Source organism: Microtus pennsylvanicus, chromosome 12 (genome assembly GCF_037038515.1).
Source record: "Microtus pennsylvanicus isolate mMicPen1 chromosome 12, mMicPen1.hap1, whole genome shotgun sequence".
Taxonomy (NCBI): Eukaryota; Metazoa; Chordata; class Mammalia; order Rodentia; family Cricetidae; genus Microtus; species Microtus pennsylvanicus.
Window position 1 is genome coordinate 25,213,578 of NC_134590.1, and position 19,037 is coordinate 25,232,614.

At 41.0% G+C, this 19,037-nt stretch overlaps 1 protein-coding gene across 1 annotated transcript in view; it reads right to left on the bottom strand.

Annotated features, from left to right (window-relative positions):
* Positions 1–19,037, bottom strand: part of Polr2b (RNA polymerase II subunit B) — a 32,969-nt gene that overhangs the window by 5,810 nt on the left and 8,122 nt on the right. The window contains exons 8-21 of the mRNA XM_075942887.1: positions 18,157–18,353; positions 17,918–18,037; positions 17,323–17,509; positions 13,487–13,630; positions 12,617–12,756; positions 12,406–12,517; positions 8,894–9,048; positions 7,456–7,654; positions 6,580–6,748; positions 4,171–4,267; positions 2,929–3,023; positions 1,022–1,272; positions 852–941; positions 533–640 (exon numbers count right to left, since the gene is read on the bottom strand). Coding sequence (XP_075799002.1) covers positions 533–640; positions 852–941; positions 1,022–1,272; positions 2,929–3,023; positions 4,171–4,267; positions 6,580–6,748; positions 7,456–7,654; positions 8,894–9,048; positions 12,406–12,517; positions 12,617–12,756; positions 13,487–13,630; positions 17,323–17,509; positions 17,918–18,037; positions 18,157–18,353 — 2,064 coding nt within the window. The remainder of the gene's footprint in view (positions 1–532; positions 641–851; positions 942–1,021; positions 1,273–2,928; positions 3,024–4,170; positions 4,268–6,579; positions 6,749–7,455; positions 7,655–8,893; positions 9,049–12,405; positions 12,518–12,616; positions 12,757–13,486; positions 13,631–17,322; positions 17,510–17,917; positions 18,038–18,156; positions 18,354–19,037) is intronic.

Below are 19,037 nucleotides of genomic sequence, written 5' to 3' on the forward strand. Positions count from 1 at the left end.
CTGAGAAAGTCTCATTCACTGAACTTGAAGCTGGATTCATGACCAACAAGCTACAGTGATTCTCCTGTCTCCACACACATCACAGCACTGGGGTTATAGCTCCCAGACCCTGGTTATTTATATATTTAATCTATTTATGCAGAGATCAGAGGTCATCTTGTAAGGATCAGTTCTGTCCTTCCATCATGTGAGTTCGGGTCTGAACTCAAGTTTTCGTGCTTTTTAACACTCACCCTTACTTGCTGAGCCATTTTACCAGACCCTGGTATTATGGCTTGTTACATGAATGAACTTGGATCCTCATGTTTACATAGCAAATGCTCTCACCCACTGAGACATCTCCCTAACCCGCCCACCACAGAAAATTTCTTAAAAATATTAAAGGATGAAAAGATAGGATAGCAACCAATCTGAAAGCAGGTAAATATATTATATTTTAACAAAGTATCTTGGCTCAAATATCAGAGAAATGATGACCATGCTGAAAGAAACATCAACTTGGAACCTATTGTTTTTGAAGATAAAATCTTACCTTCCCTTGAAGACATTCAATCAAGTGACCAATGGTCATCCGAGAGGGGATGGCGTGGGGGTTTATGATGATATCAGGAGTGATGCCTTCACAGGTGAAAGGCATATCCTACAAAGAAAATTTTAAGAGACTTAAAGATACTGGAATCTCTCAGAGACACAGCTAGAGCTCACACTGCTCAAATGACTCTGTGTCTTATTCTCTTCAACATGGTAGGTTAACAAACACTAAAATTTAAAAAAAAATCAAGTTACAGAAAACTTTAATTAATTTTTAATACAACTCTGGGCTAGGCCTGAGAAAGACCAAAGGCACCTACCTCTTGTCTATACTGAATACCACAAGTGCCTTTCTGACCGTGTCGGCTAGCAAATTTGTCTCCAATCTGTGGAATTCTAACGGAGCGTACCTGATTTCACACAAGAATAGGTTAGAACCTGAAATGCAATTACTTTCTAAAACAATCTTCATGAATAAAGCTATACTCACCCTTATTTTACAAAATTTATATCCTTCCTGGTTGAGAGTTACCATAACCTGGTCCACAATGCCTGTCTCGCTCGTTCTGAGGAAAGTGCTACAGTCTCTCTTGGTGTACCGACGGTTGGTGCTCTCCAGCTCATCCTCATTCTCAGGCAGGGTGACTGTTTTGCCTATGATAACATCATCTCCTGATACACGAACCCCTGGAGCTATCAAACCATCATCATCCAACTTGTCGTAAATGGCATGCCTCATACCTGTGAGGAAACAGACAAGGACTGTTCTTAAACGACACTAAAGAAAAGTATCTAAAATGCCACATAATTCCCCCAACAAGCATGAAAAACCACATACATAACTACGTTCCAAATCAGTGATAATTCAGAGGAAATTGCTAATGCCACAAATCCTGTTCATTACTGTCCTTATTACAAACTCTATAACTTCGGCACTCTGATACCAAAATTAAAAACAACAACAAAAATCTACTATATCTGGGCATGGTAGCACATGCCCTTAATCCCAGCACTCAAAAGGCTGAAGCTGACAGATCACTATGAGTTCAAGGTCAGCAAAGACTACAAATCAAAATCCTTATTTCAATGTGACCACGGGGAGGGGTCTGTAGTGATGGATCAGCAGTTTAGGTCACTGGCTGCTCCTCCAGAGGACCAAAGATTGAGTCCCAGAACCCACATGGTAGCACCTAAATATCTGTAACTCTAGTTGGATGCCCTCTTCTGACTTCCATAGTTATTAGTCACACATGCAAGCAAAACACTCATACACAGCCAGGCAGTGGTGGAACACGGAGAGTTTCAGGACAGCCAGGCACAGAGAAACCCTGTCTCAAAAAACAAAACAAAACATACACAGAAAATAAAAATAATTAAAAGAAGCAGCAGCAGCCAGGTGGTGGTGGTACACGCCTTTAATCCTAGCACTTGAGAGGCAGAGGAAGGTGGATCTCTGTGAGTTCAAGGCCAGCCTGGTCTAGTTCCAGGGCAGGCTCCAAAGCTACAGAACAACCCTGTCTCAAAAAAACAAAAACAAAAAGGAGGAGGAAGAGGAAGAAGAAGAAATGCAGTAGAAAGCCAGATTTCAGAGACACATTTCCTGGAGGCTTGCTTAAATGTATAGCCATTGTTACTTAAGTGAAAATGCCTGTGTCCTTTACATAGTCTCCCAGAAATCATTAGCTGTGCTCCCACCCCCCTCCGCCCTAACAAGGTTTCTCAGTGTAAAAGTGCTGAAACTCACTCTGTAGACCAGGCTGGCCTCGAACTTAAGTGATCCACCTGCCTCTGCCTACCAAATGCTGGGATCAAAGGTAGGTGCCTACCAAATGCCCGGCTGAGGTGTGCTTCTTAATTCCACGAACACCCACTTATGGCTACACAGAACCACCCAATTTGTATTCAGTAAAAGGAAGAATTTAAGGAAAGAAAACACACTATACCTTCCCACTATACTATCAGGAGTCAAACTGTGGCAGACAACCCATTTTCCTAGGGCATCCTATCAATCCCCTGAGAGTACCTTTTAAATACCTTGGGAGCAAGAAGAAACAAGAACCGCTAGATAGCTTTTCACCATTTCTAAACGTTTAGCAATATTTAGCTGGTAAATCCCACAAACCTGCACCACAGTTCAGGAGACACTGAGGAATAGGAACAAAGAGCACAGAGAGACGCAGCTGGAGGCGTGGCCCTAAACCACACAGCCTCTCTTGCTTTCCTAACCTGTCTTCCCCACAGACTGTAGGGAGGAAATATCTGAAGCCTGAGCTCTAAGAGAACAGCAGGAACTCACTCCCACATTACAGAGGGACGGTAGCACAGCCTGGCCACACCGCACAGGCGTTTACAGCAAATCAACTGTAAGCACCACAGTTTGATGTCGGAGTCTCTTACCCTGGCATGTTTCACGGGTCGGCTTCTCAAACACTTCTTCTTGATCAAATCCTTTTTTAGACTCCTGTTCTTTGTATGATCGGTAGAAAACAGACCTAAAAACAAGAGTTCCAAAGGTGATTTCTACTTTCTTTTAGTAAGAGGGCTTAGATTACAGCAACGGTATTTGGCTTAACTGATATTTGGGAGACAATTTGAACCAAAAAACAGGGACAAAAGTCACTATGTACTAGTGTCAAGGTTCAGTCCTAAATGGGCTTTCCATGGAGCCTCTGACTGACAACTGTAAACATTTGCCATCGCAGGAGAGATCAGGAGGGACTCAGGTAAGTCCAGCTCCCAGCGGCAGAGGTCCTCTCATAACAGGACTGAGCAATGCCCAGCCCAGGTCTGCTTAAGTATCTCCACTGAGGCATTTTTATATGAAGCCAAAAATGTCCACGCTTTAGTCCTAGTGCTAGCCTATAAAATTACACAGGGGGAAATTTTTCTCTTCTAAATTCCCTGTATTTCAAACAACCTTCGTATGCTACATATTTAAGATGAATCTTTGCATCAGTAAAACAGAGAAAACTAGGAAGTCAAATGTGGTGGGCACTTTGTAATCCCAACACTCAGAAAACAGAGGCAGAAGGAGTGTCATGACGACGTCAAAGCCAGCCTGGACTACATAGTGAGTTCAAGGCCAGCCTGAACTATACAGTGAACAAATAACCACAACTGTATAGGGAACAAACACAAACATAAAGAAAATGCACCATAATTTTATGAGTTATTTTGGAATTCTAAGGTTTATTTTTATTTCTTCCTTAGATGTTTCTGCATTACCTAAATACAAATATATTTGCTTACAACAGAAAGACATTTAAAATATCACATCTGAAACCCAGAAACACAAGAACCACTGTCTGGAGCTGTGTGACACCAACCAGGTCTTCTGCCTCTGGATTAGAACAGTCAAGCCCATTTTTAAAAAACTGTTTTTAGGGGCTGGAGAGATGGCTCAGCGGTTAAGAGCATTGCCTGCTCTTCCAAAGGTCCTGAGTTCAATTCCCGGCAACCACATGGTGGCTCACAACCATCTGTAATGGGGTCTGGTGCCCTCTTCTGGCCTACAGGCATACATGTAGAGAGAATGTTGTAGACATAATAAACAAATAAATAAATATTAAAAAAAAAAACTGTTTTTAAAAATCTATTTTCACTATATCTGTGTTTCCACAAATTTTACCAAAAACTGACCTGAAAAAGCCTCGATCCACAGCTGAACGATTCATGATAACAGAGTCTTCTTGATTATAGCCCGTGTATGAAGCAATAGCCACAATTGAGTTGATTCCTGCAGTACATGGAATAACACACATTAAGGACCATCTGGGTGGCAGGAAAATCCATCCTTCATTTGAAATCCATTTTCTTCAATCGTATTTGTCACAAATGCTTGGATGTTTCTATCATGGAAATTGTCAATGTCTATTCCTCCCTGAACCTCTGCTAGTGAAACTGTCACTCCCAGTGACGCCATCCTTACTATCAGTAGTTCTACATCTAAGTCGGTTTGTAGTCAGAGTGCTTCCCCGATCCTCACAGGAACTCTGAGCCTTACACAAAACAAGTATTGTTCTCATGGGTCAAAGGTACGTATGTACGACTCTGAAGTGTATAAGCAAAGAACTCAAGCCTCCTAATTTCTAGTTGCTGTTTTTGATTTTGTTTTGTTTTTTTTTTTTTTTTGTTTTTGTTTTTCAATACAGGGTGTCTCTGTAGCTTTGGAGCACTAGCTCTTGTAGACCAGGCTGGCCTCGAACTCCCAGAGATCCACCTGCCTCTGCCTCCCAAGTGCTAGGATTAAAGATGTACGCCACCACTGCCCAGCTCTAAATTCTAGCTTTAAATATGAAACTGGTCTTACCCTGCTGATCTCTCCTACTTCACCGCAGAGTGCTGCGGTCTTTCCAGCCACAATTAATTCTTAGTACACTCAGGGGGAGGCTGAGGCAGGAGGATCACTGAAATTCAGGAATTTGAGAACAGTCTGTATAACATAAGACCATCTATCCCATCTTTAAAGAGTATAGGGAAGGAGGAGAGGGGAGAGGGAAGGAGAGAGTAGAGAGAAGAGAAGGAAGGAAACAGGAAAAAAGAAAGAAGGTCAGCATATGGCTCAAAGGATAAAGACACTCGCTGTGCAAGCCTGGCAACCCGAGTCTGATCCTGGAACCTAAGTAAAAGGGGAGGAACTGACCCCACAAAACTCTCCTACAATCTATATGCATGGCATGATGTGGCACCCACACACAGTATGATAAGTAACAAGGGACTGATACTGTATAAAGAATTAAGAAGCCAGAAATGGTGGCCCATAGTTTAGTCCCAGCACTCAGAAGGCATAAGTAGGAAAATCAGTCTATGCTACATAGTAAGCCAGCCTGTTCTACAAGAGACTTTTCTAAAAAAGAAAAGAGAAAAGTGTTAACACAGCATAATAAATTAGAGTACTAAAAAGTGTTGAAACTGAGGGAAACACCAGACCTCATAGAACCACGGACCAAATAATTAATACTGTGGAAATGGCCACACTACCAAGGGAAAGCTACACAGACAGTGCCTTACCAACAAAAGTCCCAGGGGCATTCTTCACAGACCCAGGAAAAGCAATCTCATCATTCATTTGCAAGCACAAAAGACCCCAAACAGACAGAGCATTCAGAGCATAAGAAGTACTGTCTGATTTCAAGGTATACTGCAGAGCCAAAGTAACAGAAGCCGCAAAAACTCAGACACACAGATCAAGGTAAGGACAGAGCACACACACCTACAGCTATCTAATTGGGGGGGGGGGGGGATTCTGTTTGTTTTTTAAGACAGGGTTCGCTTTATAAACCTGACTAACCTGGTACTCGATCTGTAAACCAGACTGGCCTCAAACTGCATGAGCTCTAGATGCCTCTGCTTCCCAATTGTCTGACTGATGTCCAGCTAACAACCATCTGTAATCCCTGTACCCAGGGACCTGACCCTTCTTCCTGCTTCTGTGGATACTGCATGAATGTGGTGCACAGGCATACATGCAGGCAAGACACATAAAGTAAGTAAATCTTCAAATGATTCAAGGACCTCAACATGAGTTCCTCAAACTCAGAAACTGTTTCAGGGGATTGTGGAGAGTACACTTATCATATCAGCACAGGATGGCTTTCTGAATAGGATTCCAATCACTCAGGAAATATGGCCAATAATTCCCTGCAAAGGGAACTGCCAATCAAATGAAAAAATGAAGCAGCCTACAGAGAGGGACAATCTTTGCAGCTACACACACCACAGAGGATTAGACTCTAATCTAAAACAACTAAACGTCAAGAAAAGAAGCTAAGCAGAGTTCTTAAAGAAAGAAATATGATAGCTAATAAAATTTTTTTTTTCCAAGAAGGGTTTCTCTGTGTAGCTTTGGGTGTTCTGGAACTCGCTCTGTAGACCAAGCTGGCCTCAAACTCACAGAGATCCACCTGCCTCTGCCTCTCGAGTGCTGGGATTACAGGCATGCACCCCCACTGCCCAGCTATGGTATGAAATCTTAATCTTCCCAAACACTTTCCCTTGAAGTGTCTTGAGCACGGGAAAACCTTTAAAACCAGAGCAAACTGAACACACCTGCTGGCAGCTCTCTAAAGCGTAGATATTCCATAGAACGCGTAGTCACAAGCGGTTTCTGGGGATAATAGAGGACATGGGCCAGGGTGTCCATCCGAACATGGAAGTTGGTGATATAAACTCCCATAGCCTGCTTGCCCATAGCAGACTGGTATGTGTTTCTAGGAGACTAATGGTAGAAACAAAAAAAACAAAACAAAACAAAAGACAATGAGAATTTAACAATAACAAAAAATAATAAATCGGAAAAATAATTGGTTAAAAAGTTTCTGACTTTTTTTCTCAAAGACAGATAAGAACCACTGATGCCTCAACAAAACAAGAGCAAGATACTGTGGTCTGAGTGGGAAATGCAACCACAGTCTCAGGCATTGAACACTTGGTTCCCAGTTGATGGTGCTGTTTGGGGAAGTTCAGCTTTGAGAGGAATCACTGGGAACTGGCTCTGACATTTCAAACCACATGCTATGCCCACACTGTGCTCTACTACACACTTCTGAGTAAGGATGTGAGCTCTCAGGGTCCTGTTCCTCTGCCTCTACTTCACACTTCTGGGTAAGGGTGTGAGCTCTCAGGGTCCTGTTCCTCTGCCTCTACTTCACACTTCTGGGTAAGGATGTGAGCTCTTAGGTTCCTGTTGCTCTGCCTCTGCTCCTCCAACAAGGACTATTTTGCTCTCTGGCAGCAGAACCCAAAATAAACTCTTCCTTAAGCTGCCTTTGGTCATGGGATTTTAGCACAGGAACAGGAAAGCAGCTAATACACACGTCAACTGCTGACTCTGTAGGAACTCACACCTTCAGCAAGATTTCACACGAATTCCTACATTTATTACTTCCCCAATTCCTTGTAAATCAGGACAGAAGCACGACCAACCTGGTTATGATCAGGAAAAGGAATAATAGACGCACAGACGCCGAGAATCATTGATGGGTGAATCTCACAGTGGGTGTACGTGGAACAATAAGCTACTTCTTTCTCTTGTAAATCATCTGGAGTCATCGCAAGCATCACAGTTTCTTCTTCCAGGGTATCAATATATTCTACCACCCCACTGGCCACCAGATCCTGCCAACTAAAACCAACTCACTCAATTTCCTGAAACACTTTAAAACAAAGTCTACTAATTAAAAACTACTCCTACTTGTGTTTGTACTAATACGAGAAAAATTCAGAGATACATGCTAACGGAAAAAAAAACTACACAACACCACACACAGTTAAACTATACCTATTTACTTTGTTTTAAAGACCTGTACTTGAGCAGTGGGGTGGGAAGTAAATAATACAGAGAATGAGGTCTGGTGGAATATATATCCACCCATTACTCCTATGTGTTTGTGAAAAGGACATTATAAAAAACGATGGCAAAATTGATAAGTATAAATTGAGAGTGTTAACTTTTTTAACTGTACATGTTATTTTACAATATATAGACTTATAATACTATTAAAAGTAAAATTTGAAAGGTTTACCATTTTTATTATATTTCTTATTTATGAAAGAAATGGTGGCTTACTATCTATACTCCCTGTTATGGTAAAAATAAAACGGCATCATTCCCTGAGTGGCTGCAGAGGGCAGTGGGCCATGAGGGGCAGTAGATCCCAGGCAGGGAACTGCATGGCGGGTGAGAAACCTCAGCGGGATAGCCAGTCCCACGAGGAACCGCAGCTGTGGTGGGTGAGAGACAGAGACAGATAGGCACGCCATGCAGAGAAAGTAGGTATTTATTTAGTGGGTTATGGAAGGGAAGGGGAAAGGGGAGAAGGAGGAAGAGCAGAGAGAGAGACAGAGAGAGAGGAGGGGGAAGTGGAGAAGTGGGGAAAAGGGAGAGAGGCAGAAGCTGCCTCAGGGAGAGAAAGAGAGACAGAAAAGAAAGACTCAGGCTAGAAGCTGAAGATCAGCTTGCCTGGACTGGGGGAGAGAGTGGGCAGGGCTTGTCTCTTAAAGGGACAGGACAGATCACTACACTCCCCATACTCAGGAAGTTGAGGCAGAACGATCAGAATTCACTATGTGTTCCAGGTCAGCCTGGCCTACATAGGAAGAATGTTCCCCAAAAAATGTATTATTCACATGTACTACGTACTACATTACACAAGTTATTTCTCATTAAATTTTAACATATCAAAATGTTTTCACACTTCAACTCAAATCCAGTAAGTCCACTGTACAATTAATAACAAAAATAAGAAAAATGAGCACAACTGCTTATGAAGGCTTCTCCTAGGACAGTGACAGTGGCTGTGCAGCCTTGTGGTTACTAAAAAGCACTCAATTGTCTACTTTTCATCTCATGCCACAAACTTACCTGTAGTTGTTATATTCTCTCTCTTTCAACTGGTCAATGTGTCTCTTCTTCAAAAGCAGTTTTTGTTTTTCCACAATCAGAAGTGGTCTACAGATACGGCCTGCATCTGTATAGATCCGAATCTCCCGCTCTCGAATATCTCTAATCATAGAAACCTAGATATAAAAGACAAAACCATCTCATGAACTTTCACTTCTTTGTATGATTACAACTCAGCAAAAAATACAACTACCTGGGCCCATCACTCAGGAAGCTGAGTGGAGAGGCTCACTTGCTCCTAGAAGTCTAACACCAGCATGGGCAAATGAGTAACACTCCATCTCCAAAATTACGAGTTGGAGCCGGGCAGTGGTGGCGCACGCCTTTAAACCCAGCACTTGGGAGGCAGAGGCAGGCGGATCTCTGTGAGTTCGAGACCAGCCTGGTCTACAGAGCTAGTTCCAGGACAGGCTCCAAAACCACAGAGAAACCCTGTCTCGAAAAAAAAAAAAGAGTTGGAAAGGCTGCTCAGCAGCTAAGATCACTTGCTGCTATTGAAAAGGACCCAATGGTGACTGACAACATCTGTCATTCCAGGTCTAAAGGATCTTGTGCCCCATCTGGCCACCACAGGCACCAGGCACACATGTGGAACACATACATACATGAAAGCAAACATTCATACTTGTAAAATAAAAGTGCCAAGTGTAACAGGTCTTTCTTTTACATCACTAGTTCTTTCTTTGGTACCATAAGTATGATTTCCTCCAAGCTGGGCTGGCAAATCCTCCAGCCTCAGAGTCTTTCCCAGAGTTCCTATCTCTGCTCTGAAGTTCTACCTATCCTCTTCCTGCCTACTTATTGGCCATTCAGCTCTTAATTAAAATAATCAGAACATGCCTTAGGCAGGTGAGGAAGGACACAGGCACATCTTCACACAGCATACAAAAAATTTATCTGTGGAGGCCAAAGGTCAGAGAGTTTGGGACTTGATTCTAGTTCATTCTAGGTTGTCGGTAGTTCTACCTCAAAGCAAGCTCCCATCTAGTGGTAAATCAAAGAGTTCTGCTCTCTCAAGGCTATAGTCAACAGGTGTGGCTAGCTGCCAGTGTTCCTGGAATGGGAAGTAGTTGGTTCAGGCCTAAAACAAAAGTCTAAGGATCCAACTAAATTCTAGTTCCCTTTATGAAAATAACTTGGAATTCCATGCAGTGGTTTGCCTACAGAGTGTTTGGTCCAGGGTATGAGTCTAGGTTGTAGCCTGTGACTTTCAACTGGTATATTAATGCAGTCTCTTGTTTTACTCCTACCTCTGGGGGTCAGGGATATATTAAACTGTTGAAAAATTAAACACAGGCGAATTTTCAGTATTCACTGAAAAAAATCCCTCCTGATACTATTCTATATATTTCTGCGTTTTATTATTTTCATTCGCATCTTCGTATTCTTTACTATATTTCTAAATTCCCATGCCTCCACTCTAGAGAAAGGTATTTTGTCAAGGCTGCTCCCCCACCTCCGACAATTATTCCAGCAGCTGAGGACACACACAGCTCTCACAGCTCAGCGGTGGAGAGCTTGCCTCAGCATGTGTGAGGCCCTGGGTTTGCTCTTCAACACTATACACATGCAAACTAAACATTTAATAACAGAAGTAAAATAAATAAAACCAAGTATTGAACAGAATAGATAATTCTTCATTACCATTGATAATCGATGTTTTAAAAAGTCATAATCATAAAACTCATGAGTGAAAAAAAATAACCCTAATTATTCAGCTGAATAAATCTGGAAGGGTACGCAAGTCAATGTAAAATGACATATATAAAAATTTCTTATTTTAGATTTGTTTACTATTTTGTTCTCATTGTTGTGTGGCACTTCCGGGTTCCAGGGCCACGCCTGTGCAGACAAGCACTCAGCCATCCCAGCATGCTGCAGCTGCACTTATGTAAGCCCGTGAGCTCCGTCATCTGCGCTAGGCAGCCTTTAAAAGCTGAAGGCACCATCTTCAAGCTCTCTTTCTGCACACCGACCTCCCCAGGCCTGTCCACCTGTCTCTAATAAACTCGTAAGTGGGTTTGTTGCATGCTTCGTTCTCACTGCATGAAGTAATTTCACTTATACTAGAGAATGAGCCTAGGGCCTGGAATATGCTAGGCAAATGCTCTGCCAATGAACTACAGTCTCAACCCTTATTTTAGTACTCTACTCATTACATGTATTTCCAAGGAACTCTTTATACAGAGCAGGCTGGCCTTAAACTGAATACCAGGTAAAGGCAGGCACACCATGCCCAGCTACTGCTCTGTGTTAACCATAATTTCCCATTTATTCCAAAGCCTGACTTCCTCACCTAGCAGACAAATGGCTTAAAATTCACTCAGAGAATTTGAGTATTTGAAATATGAGCATTCTGAATTGAAATATGCTACAAGAATAAATTTTACAGACTCAAAAGACACTAATATATTTTAAAACACAAAACATTACACTAGCAATTTTATATTGACAATGTTTGAAGGGCAACATTTTGGATATATGTTAAATAAAACAGTGTTAAAATGATTTCATTTATTTCAGCTTTACTTTTTTAATGTAACTAGTGAAAAATTTTAATTGTGTATGTGGTTCACACTGTATTTCTACTGGATGGTGCTAGTCTATACTCCCAAGAACATATAAAATATTTTGAGAAAATATGGAATATAAGATTTATGAATATTAATAGCACTATAGAAATTGAAGTGCTTATATGTAAAGAAGTCAAAAAACAAATTCTATTTCCAGTAGATTACCTAACGCTAACATATAATCTTAGAAGTCAAGGCAGATGGTGGTGACACCCACCTTTAATCCCAGCACTCAGAGGCAGGCAGATCTACAGGGCTACTTCTAGGACAGTCAGGGCTACACAGAGGAACCCTATCTAGCAAAAACAAAAATCAGTGACTAGAATAAGTTAATTGCCCAAAAGTTAATTGAAAACTGGGTCATATTCCCTATAAAGTTACTATTAAAAAAGTGAAAGCAAGGCCAATGTGCTTACTCCAAAGTCTAACGACCTGGGTTCAGTCCCCAGAACTCACTTGACAAACAAGAAAACTGACCCCACAGTTGTTCTCAGACTTCCATATGCACTTCAAGGTACATACCACATGTGTACATGCACATATACAAGACGGATAAATGACAGAGAGAGAGAAAGAGAAAGACAGACAAGCTTTTCTTTAAAAATAAAGATAATAATAAGTCTTTAAAATAAAGATAATAAAAGGCAGGCAATGTATTAACATAAAGTATTAGCCTACAAATAATGACAACCACGGAAGTCCAGTCCAGGGGAGTTGCCAATAAGAGAGTTTTCACTGATCCTGTGTCATCTCTACAGATCTATACAGCACACCCTTTCAGCTAGTTACAAACTCACTTCAAACTGGAGACATAGTTTGGTGGAAGAGCACTTGCCTATATTAAGCAAGGCCATGGGTTCAATTGTCAACACTGTAAAGAGAGAAAAAGGAGATTCTTACTTCAGATACAATGATGTCCATCTGACGCCGTAACTTCCTTAGAGTGTTCATGAGCTGTTCAGGGTCTTTATGGATTCCAACCCAGCAGCCATTAACAAAAATCTTAGTTGCACTAAATGACAAAGCAAAAGAACTCTATATTTAGCAGTTCTGTACTAAGTACAACTTAACAGTTAGCAGCAGTTTGAAGAGAAAACTCATCTATACACACTCGGCAATAGCTGCAGGAGAAATTTCTTCTAAATTTTCCATGCTCCATTCTTCTAAGAATTCCAAAATTGGAGAAGGTTGAGATCCAACTGAAATATAAGCCATCAGGGCTAAATTCTTCACAAGTCCCACAGCATGGCCCTAAGGAATAAGCCACGTAACTATTAACATGGGTTTTAGATGTCTATACAAATTGTTTTCTACAAACATTTTACTTTTAATTTGGCTTCAGGTATACACTTAACTTTCTAAGAAAAAGATTACAAAAAAAATCTTGATTTTTACACCATGATGCATAATTAAATAAAAAATTTCTTGAGGTGATTATGACATTCAATTAATTTTAAAAAATGTTTCTTACCATGCATCAATTACACATTTCATTATGACATTTTCATATATATAAAAGATCTACATTTTTAAAAGATCTTTATTTTTAATTCAGGGTTGGGGGTGTGCACAAGAATTTAAGGCCCACATGGCCAGAAGAGAACGTAGATCACCTGGAGATTAAGTAGCAGGCAGTTGTGAGCTGCCCGACATGGGTGCTGGGAACCAAATTCGAATCCTCTGCAAGAGCAGTGCAAGCTCTTAATCTCTCCAGACACTACACGGTGTATTCTGATCATATTCAATCCCGTTCCTCCTCTCCTGCCTCCCTCCCACTACTAATCCCCTCTTCTTTCCAACGAGAAAATGACTTGCACTTTTGTTTTGGGTGAGCCAATGAGCTCCACGGGGCTGCTTACAGACCGTGTGCCCACGTGCAGTTTACCTGTGGTTACACCACTAAAGAAATGTCTCCCTGCCGCCGTCAGCCACTGTCTTCCTTAGCAAACTTTTAAACTGAGCATTACCCATAATGAATTACCTCTGGGGTCTCAGCAGGACACACCATTCCCCACAACGTATTGTGCAACTGTCTTGGCTTCGCAAGCTTGCCGTCTCTACCAATCGGAGAATTTAACCGACGCAGATGAGAAAGAGTAGACGCAAAAGTCAGGCGGTTCAATACCTAGAAAACAAAGGAGCAAATCTTAAAATCTGAGTATACCCATAATCAAACTGTCATAGTGAAGCAAAATTCTTTTTTTGTTTTTTTCAAGACAGGGTTTCTCTGTGTATCTTTGAAGCCTGTCCTGAAATTAGCTCTTGTAGACCAGGCTAACCTCGAACTCACAGAGATCCGCCTACCTCTACCTCCACAGTGTTGAGATTAAAGACGTGTGCCACCACCATCCAGCAAAGTTCTATTTTTTATAATTGAGTATCTTTGTCTTTAATCTTTTCTTGGATAATCTTGTTTACATCTATAACTTAAATACTCTTCATTTTAGCAGTGATAGCATACATGTGACATACAATTCTAGGCACCCACATCACAGGGCTCAAGACTACCTATGACTCTAGCACCAGAGAACCTGGCTCTATCTTCTGACCTCCACAGGGAGGTACACACAAATAAAAATAAAATTTTAATTTTTTTTAAAAGCTACTTTCTCAATATTTCTCAGAATTTATTCTATCAATACAAAACTGCTGTAATCCAGGCCCCAATTATTTCTCACCGAGTCTACTGAACAATCTTCCTGCTACCTGTCAACATAAAGCCAACCTTGCAAATACACCCAGAAGACAAAAATGATGTTATCCCTACACAACCCCGCCCCAGCTGTTCTCCGCTTACCTCTCCAACAGGTTTTCCTAACCTTCCCCTTGATTTTAAAGTTGTGAGCTGCTATAGCTCCCCATATACACCACTCTTTGGTGGGTCTTCCTTTTGCTCAGGATGTTAAGATGCTTTTCTACAGCTTCTCTGTGAGCTGTTATTTCTGCCATCCTCATTTCCCAAGGTGCTTCAGCACTGAACTCAGGTGCTTCCAACAGCCTTTCTGAAACCTCCCAGGCTCAATAAATGTCTTTTGTCAGCATCCCCAGTAGGTGTATGTAACCTGCTGCAATTCTTTAGAGCCTTCTTTTAATTATATCTATTGTCAACTGCAGACAGTAAACTGCTCTTTGAATCTTTAAGGGGCTGGAACCTGGCATATCACAGGGCCAAAGGCAGTTCACTCAGCTGGATTCAACATGTAGCATTCACTACACTCCAACTCATACTCTCTAAAGAGCGGCAAATGCACGAATCTGTTTCCTCAGTAGATGCTGATGACCTCAGAGAGGGCTAGGGTAGTATCTAATTCATGTTGTGAACCCAGAATTACAAGTACACTAAATAAATCCTTACTGAGTGGAAAGAAACTACAAACTATACTTAGCCATCAGCAGCCTCTTAAAGTAGGAATCAGGATCTTAAATTTGGAATATGAATGCCAAATCACTCAGGTAACACTGATACAAGATAGTTTTAAAAAATTATGAAAATATGATTCCAGCACTAGGGAGGCAGAGGCAGGCGGATCTCTGTGAGTTCAAGGCCAGCCTGTTCTACAGAGCTAGTTCCAGGACAGGCTCCAAAGCTACAAAGAAACCCTGTCTCAAAAAAACAAAACAAGACAAAACAAAATTATGAAAATGTGTAAACTAGGCCTTGTGGTGCACACCTATTGCAACCCAGTACTTGGGAACAGACACAAAGCAATTCTAAATTCAAGGCCAGCCCAGCTTAGTAGGGAGACCTTATCTCCAAAAACTAATTCTACAAAAGCTAAATGCCCACTGAGTGTCTACATAGCTTTTCTACGCGGGCCAGTGGGTAAATGGCGAGCACCTCCCACGTGGTTAAAGATAAGACTCCCACACATTGTCATTTGACCACCACACATCGTGGTTTATGCATCACCCTAACTATTTAAAATATAATTTTAAAAGAATTTTAAAGTTTTCCCTAGAGCATATAGCTCATTTGGTAGCAAATTTAGCTAGCATGCCGTCTACCTCTCAATTCAATCTCCAGTACCTTATAAAGGGGACACAGTGCTACATACTGGTAGCCAGAGCACTTGAAAAATAAAGACAAAAGGATCAGAAATTCAAAGTCACCTTTAACTATTTAAGTTTGAAGACAGCCTGTGAGACATATGAACCCTATCTTAATTAATAAAAAAAAAATAAAAAAATAACCTCTTAAATCAGTAGCCTTCCCCACTACTGTACCTGCAAACAGGTACTACATTCATTAAACATGCAACTGATTATAGAAATGAGGGCTGGGGGGCTGGAGAGATGGCTCAGAGGTTAAGAACACTGACTGTTCTTCCAGAGGTCCTGAGTTCAATTCCCAGCAACCACATGGTGGCTCACAGCCATCTGTAATGAGATCTGGTGCCCTATTCTGGCCTGTAGGCAGACATGGAAACTAACACTGTCTACTAAATAAATAAATATTTAAAAAAAAAAAAGAAATGAGGGCTGGGATATGTGAAGCTCAGCGGTGGAACTCTTGCCTAACATGTACAAGATCCTAGGTTCAAACTCCACTGTCTCCAAAAATATACATGTATATATAAATTTGGGTCTGGAAAGATGGCTCAGCACTTAAAAGCACGCACCCATCTTGCAGAGGACCTGGGTTCCATTCCTAGCACTTATATGGTGGCTCACAACCACCTTTTCTTCAATGCCCTCTCCTGGATTCAGTAAGCCACCACACACACATACACATGTAAATAAATAAAAGCCAGACAGTGGTGGCACACACCTTTAATCCCAGCACTGGGGAGGCAGAAGGAGATGAATCTCTGAGTTCAAGGCTAGCCTGGTATATAGAGCAAGTCCCAGGACAGTCGTAACTAGAGAAACCTTGTCTTGGAGGGAAAAGAAAAGAAAAAACAAACATGTTTTTTAAGGAACACAGAAATAGTGGAATACAGAGAGTCTCACTCTGTAGCACAAGCTAGCCTCAAACTTGAAGCTATCTTATTGCCTCCAGCTTCCAGAGTATAAGTGTGAGCGGCCACAGCAACTGTAAGAAATATATTTTCAAATAGATAAAGAGCAAGCCTAGAAATTTTCTGGGTTAGTTTCTAAAAAGCTTTTGAGACAAAACTTTTGCTGGCACGAGCTGCAACCCCAGGATTCTGGAGAGGAACGCTGTTTGAGGCCACCTGGGCAGTCTATCAAGACCCTGTTGTATTTCCTGCCCTATCAAAACGCTACTGGTTTCAGACTTCCCCAAATCACAAACTGATGTGGGATGGCCTTTTGTATATGTGTTGCTTTTATTGGTTGATGAATAAAGCTGTTTCAGCCGACGGCTCAGCAGAGTAAGGCCAGGTAAGAAATCTGAACAGAGATATATAGAGAAAGTAGGTGGAGTCAAAGAGACACCACGTAGCTACCAAAGGAAAAAGATGCTGGAACTTTACCAATACGCCACAGCCTTGTGGTAAAGATAAAATAATAAAAATGGGTTAATTTAAGATGTAAAAGTTAGTTAATAAGAAGCCTGAGCAAATAGACCAAACAGTGTTGTGAATAATACGGTTCCTGGGCAGCCAAGAAATGAACGTTCAGTCTCCATTTATAACAAACAACTCTTCTGGTTTACTATCTTGAGTTTCTAAAGTGTAAGCCAGACAATTAACTCTCTAATGATGATGGGTAATTTAAGAGAAAATTTACCTCATTATTCAAAAACCCCTAATGAATTTTACCAAGGGAAAACAAAATCACTTATGTTCAATGAAATGAAAACCTGCCGTCCCTGTAAGTCTTTCCCATGAATGCACAGGTACGGGGCCACCTCACCTGGGACACTCCAGCTCTGGCTTGATGAGCTTTCTTCTGGTCCCCCCAGTTCCCAGTGGCTAAAGAGTATTTCAGTCCATCAGATATGATCCGTGTTTTAATTGCCAACTCCAAGTTAAAGTCCTTTCCACGATCAATAAACTTCTGTGCATAGATTCGGACTTCTTTCAGCAAATTCTTAAACATTCTATCAAATAAGATGGTGTTATTGTAAACATGGAAAAGTCCACAAAACGTGTCTTTTCAACAGAGACAACACCCATAAAAAGGTCACAGGGTAAGTTGCTACACTCATTTTAGGTTTCTATATCCTGTATACACATGTAGTAGAGAGACCAACTAAGATAACGTGCCTAAAGAAAACGTCTTCAGTGAGGCAATGATCAAGAAAGCTTAAATATTCTGATCTAGGCATCCGAGGAAATGAGTAAGTTAATAAGAGTATCTGTGAAAGCAAGGACATGAGTTTAAACCCGCAGCACCTACGTGCATATCAGCAGACCAGGGGAGCCACTCTGGGACACTAAGGAAGACCCGCTATAAATGAAGTAATGAATTCTCTCTACGTAAGCAACGTCATTCTGCAATTCCTTACCCTCTAAATAAGAATGCAAGTAGAGGCCCAGCAAGATCCAATCTTTTGTTTCCATAGTGATCTCTGTCATCTAGTTCTCTTCTACCCAAAGCTGCCAGAAGTAACCTATGAACCATATACCTAGAAAAGAAAATGAAAACACTTGGGTTTTGGATTTTCTTGACATATCTCAAAATACAAGTTATAACATCCTTAGCTTTAAGGAAAACACTCTATCTCAATTGTAAAATTTAACTTACCCCAAGAAATAGGCTTTTTTGGTCTCACAGAAATCACTAACACCGACATGAGGCAGCATTTCTTTCTGTAAGACTTCTTTTGCATATTTAATTCTTTTCTCCTTGGTAACACCAGGCTTTGCCCCTCTTGAACCAATGAAGTTTAAGGCAACATTCTGTTCTTGGATGACAAATGCTTCGTCGAGAGATGGTTTAACCTACCAAATAGTTTACAGTAAATTTTCTGATTTATAGTTTTATCTGTGTGACTTACTAACATATGAAATAACTCTATAGCCTACTGTTAGAAAACCAAGGAATCACAACATTTCAGACCTGGAGTATCTGTCAAAATCCACCCCGTGTAAGCGATTCACTTTCTCAAAAAATAAAAGTAATTCCACTAATTTAAAAGTAGTATGTTTGCTTTTATATTTTAATGACCAATGATTTAAAACCAAAACCAAAAATTAGATATTTCAAATCTATTTAGAGAAGTTTCCTGGATCAATTAAAATTTGCAGAGCTACAAAGCACTTTTCAGTGCTTGTAGGAAGAAATATTTAAATCTCAATGAAGTCACTCACTGTATCGAAAAGGAGACTATTTTAACACTGCACTAGTGAACAGACCTATATTCCATTCCTGTCACTATCTATAGCCTCTGAGCAATCAAGCCAACAGTTTCCCCATCTAGGAAAGGGTTAAATAAAATAATTCTTGATAGGGTATAACTCACTATCTGAGGGCTTGCCTAGCATGTGAGGACCTAGGTTTAATCTCCAACTCCCCTACACCTGCTCTACCCCCTGGGAAAAAAAAAACAATTTTTTCCTAGAGCTAGAGAGATGGCTCAGCAGTTAAGAGCAATGGCTGCTTTTCCAGAGGACCTAGATTCAAGT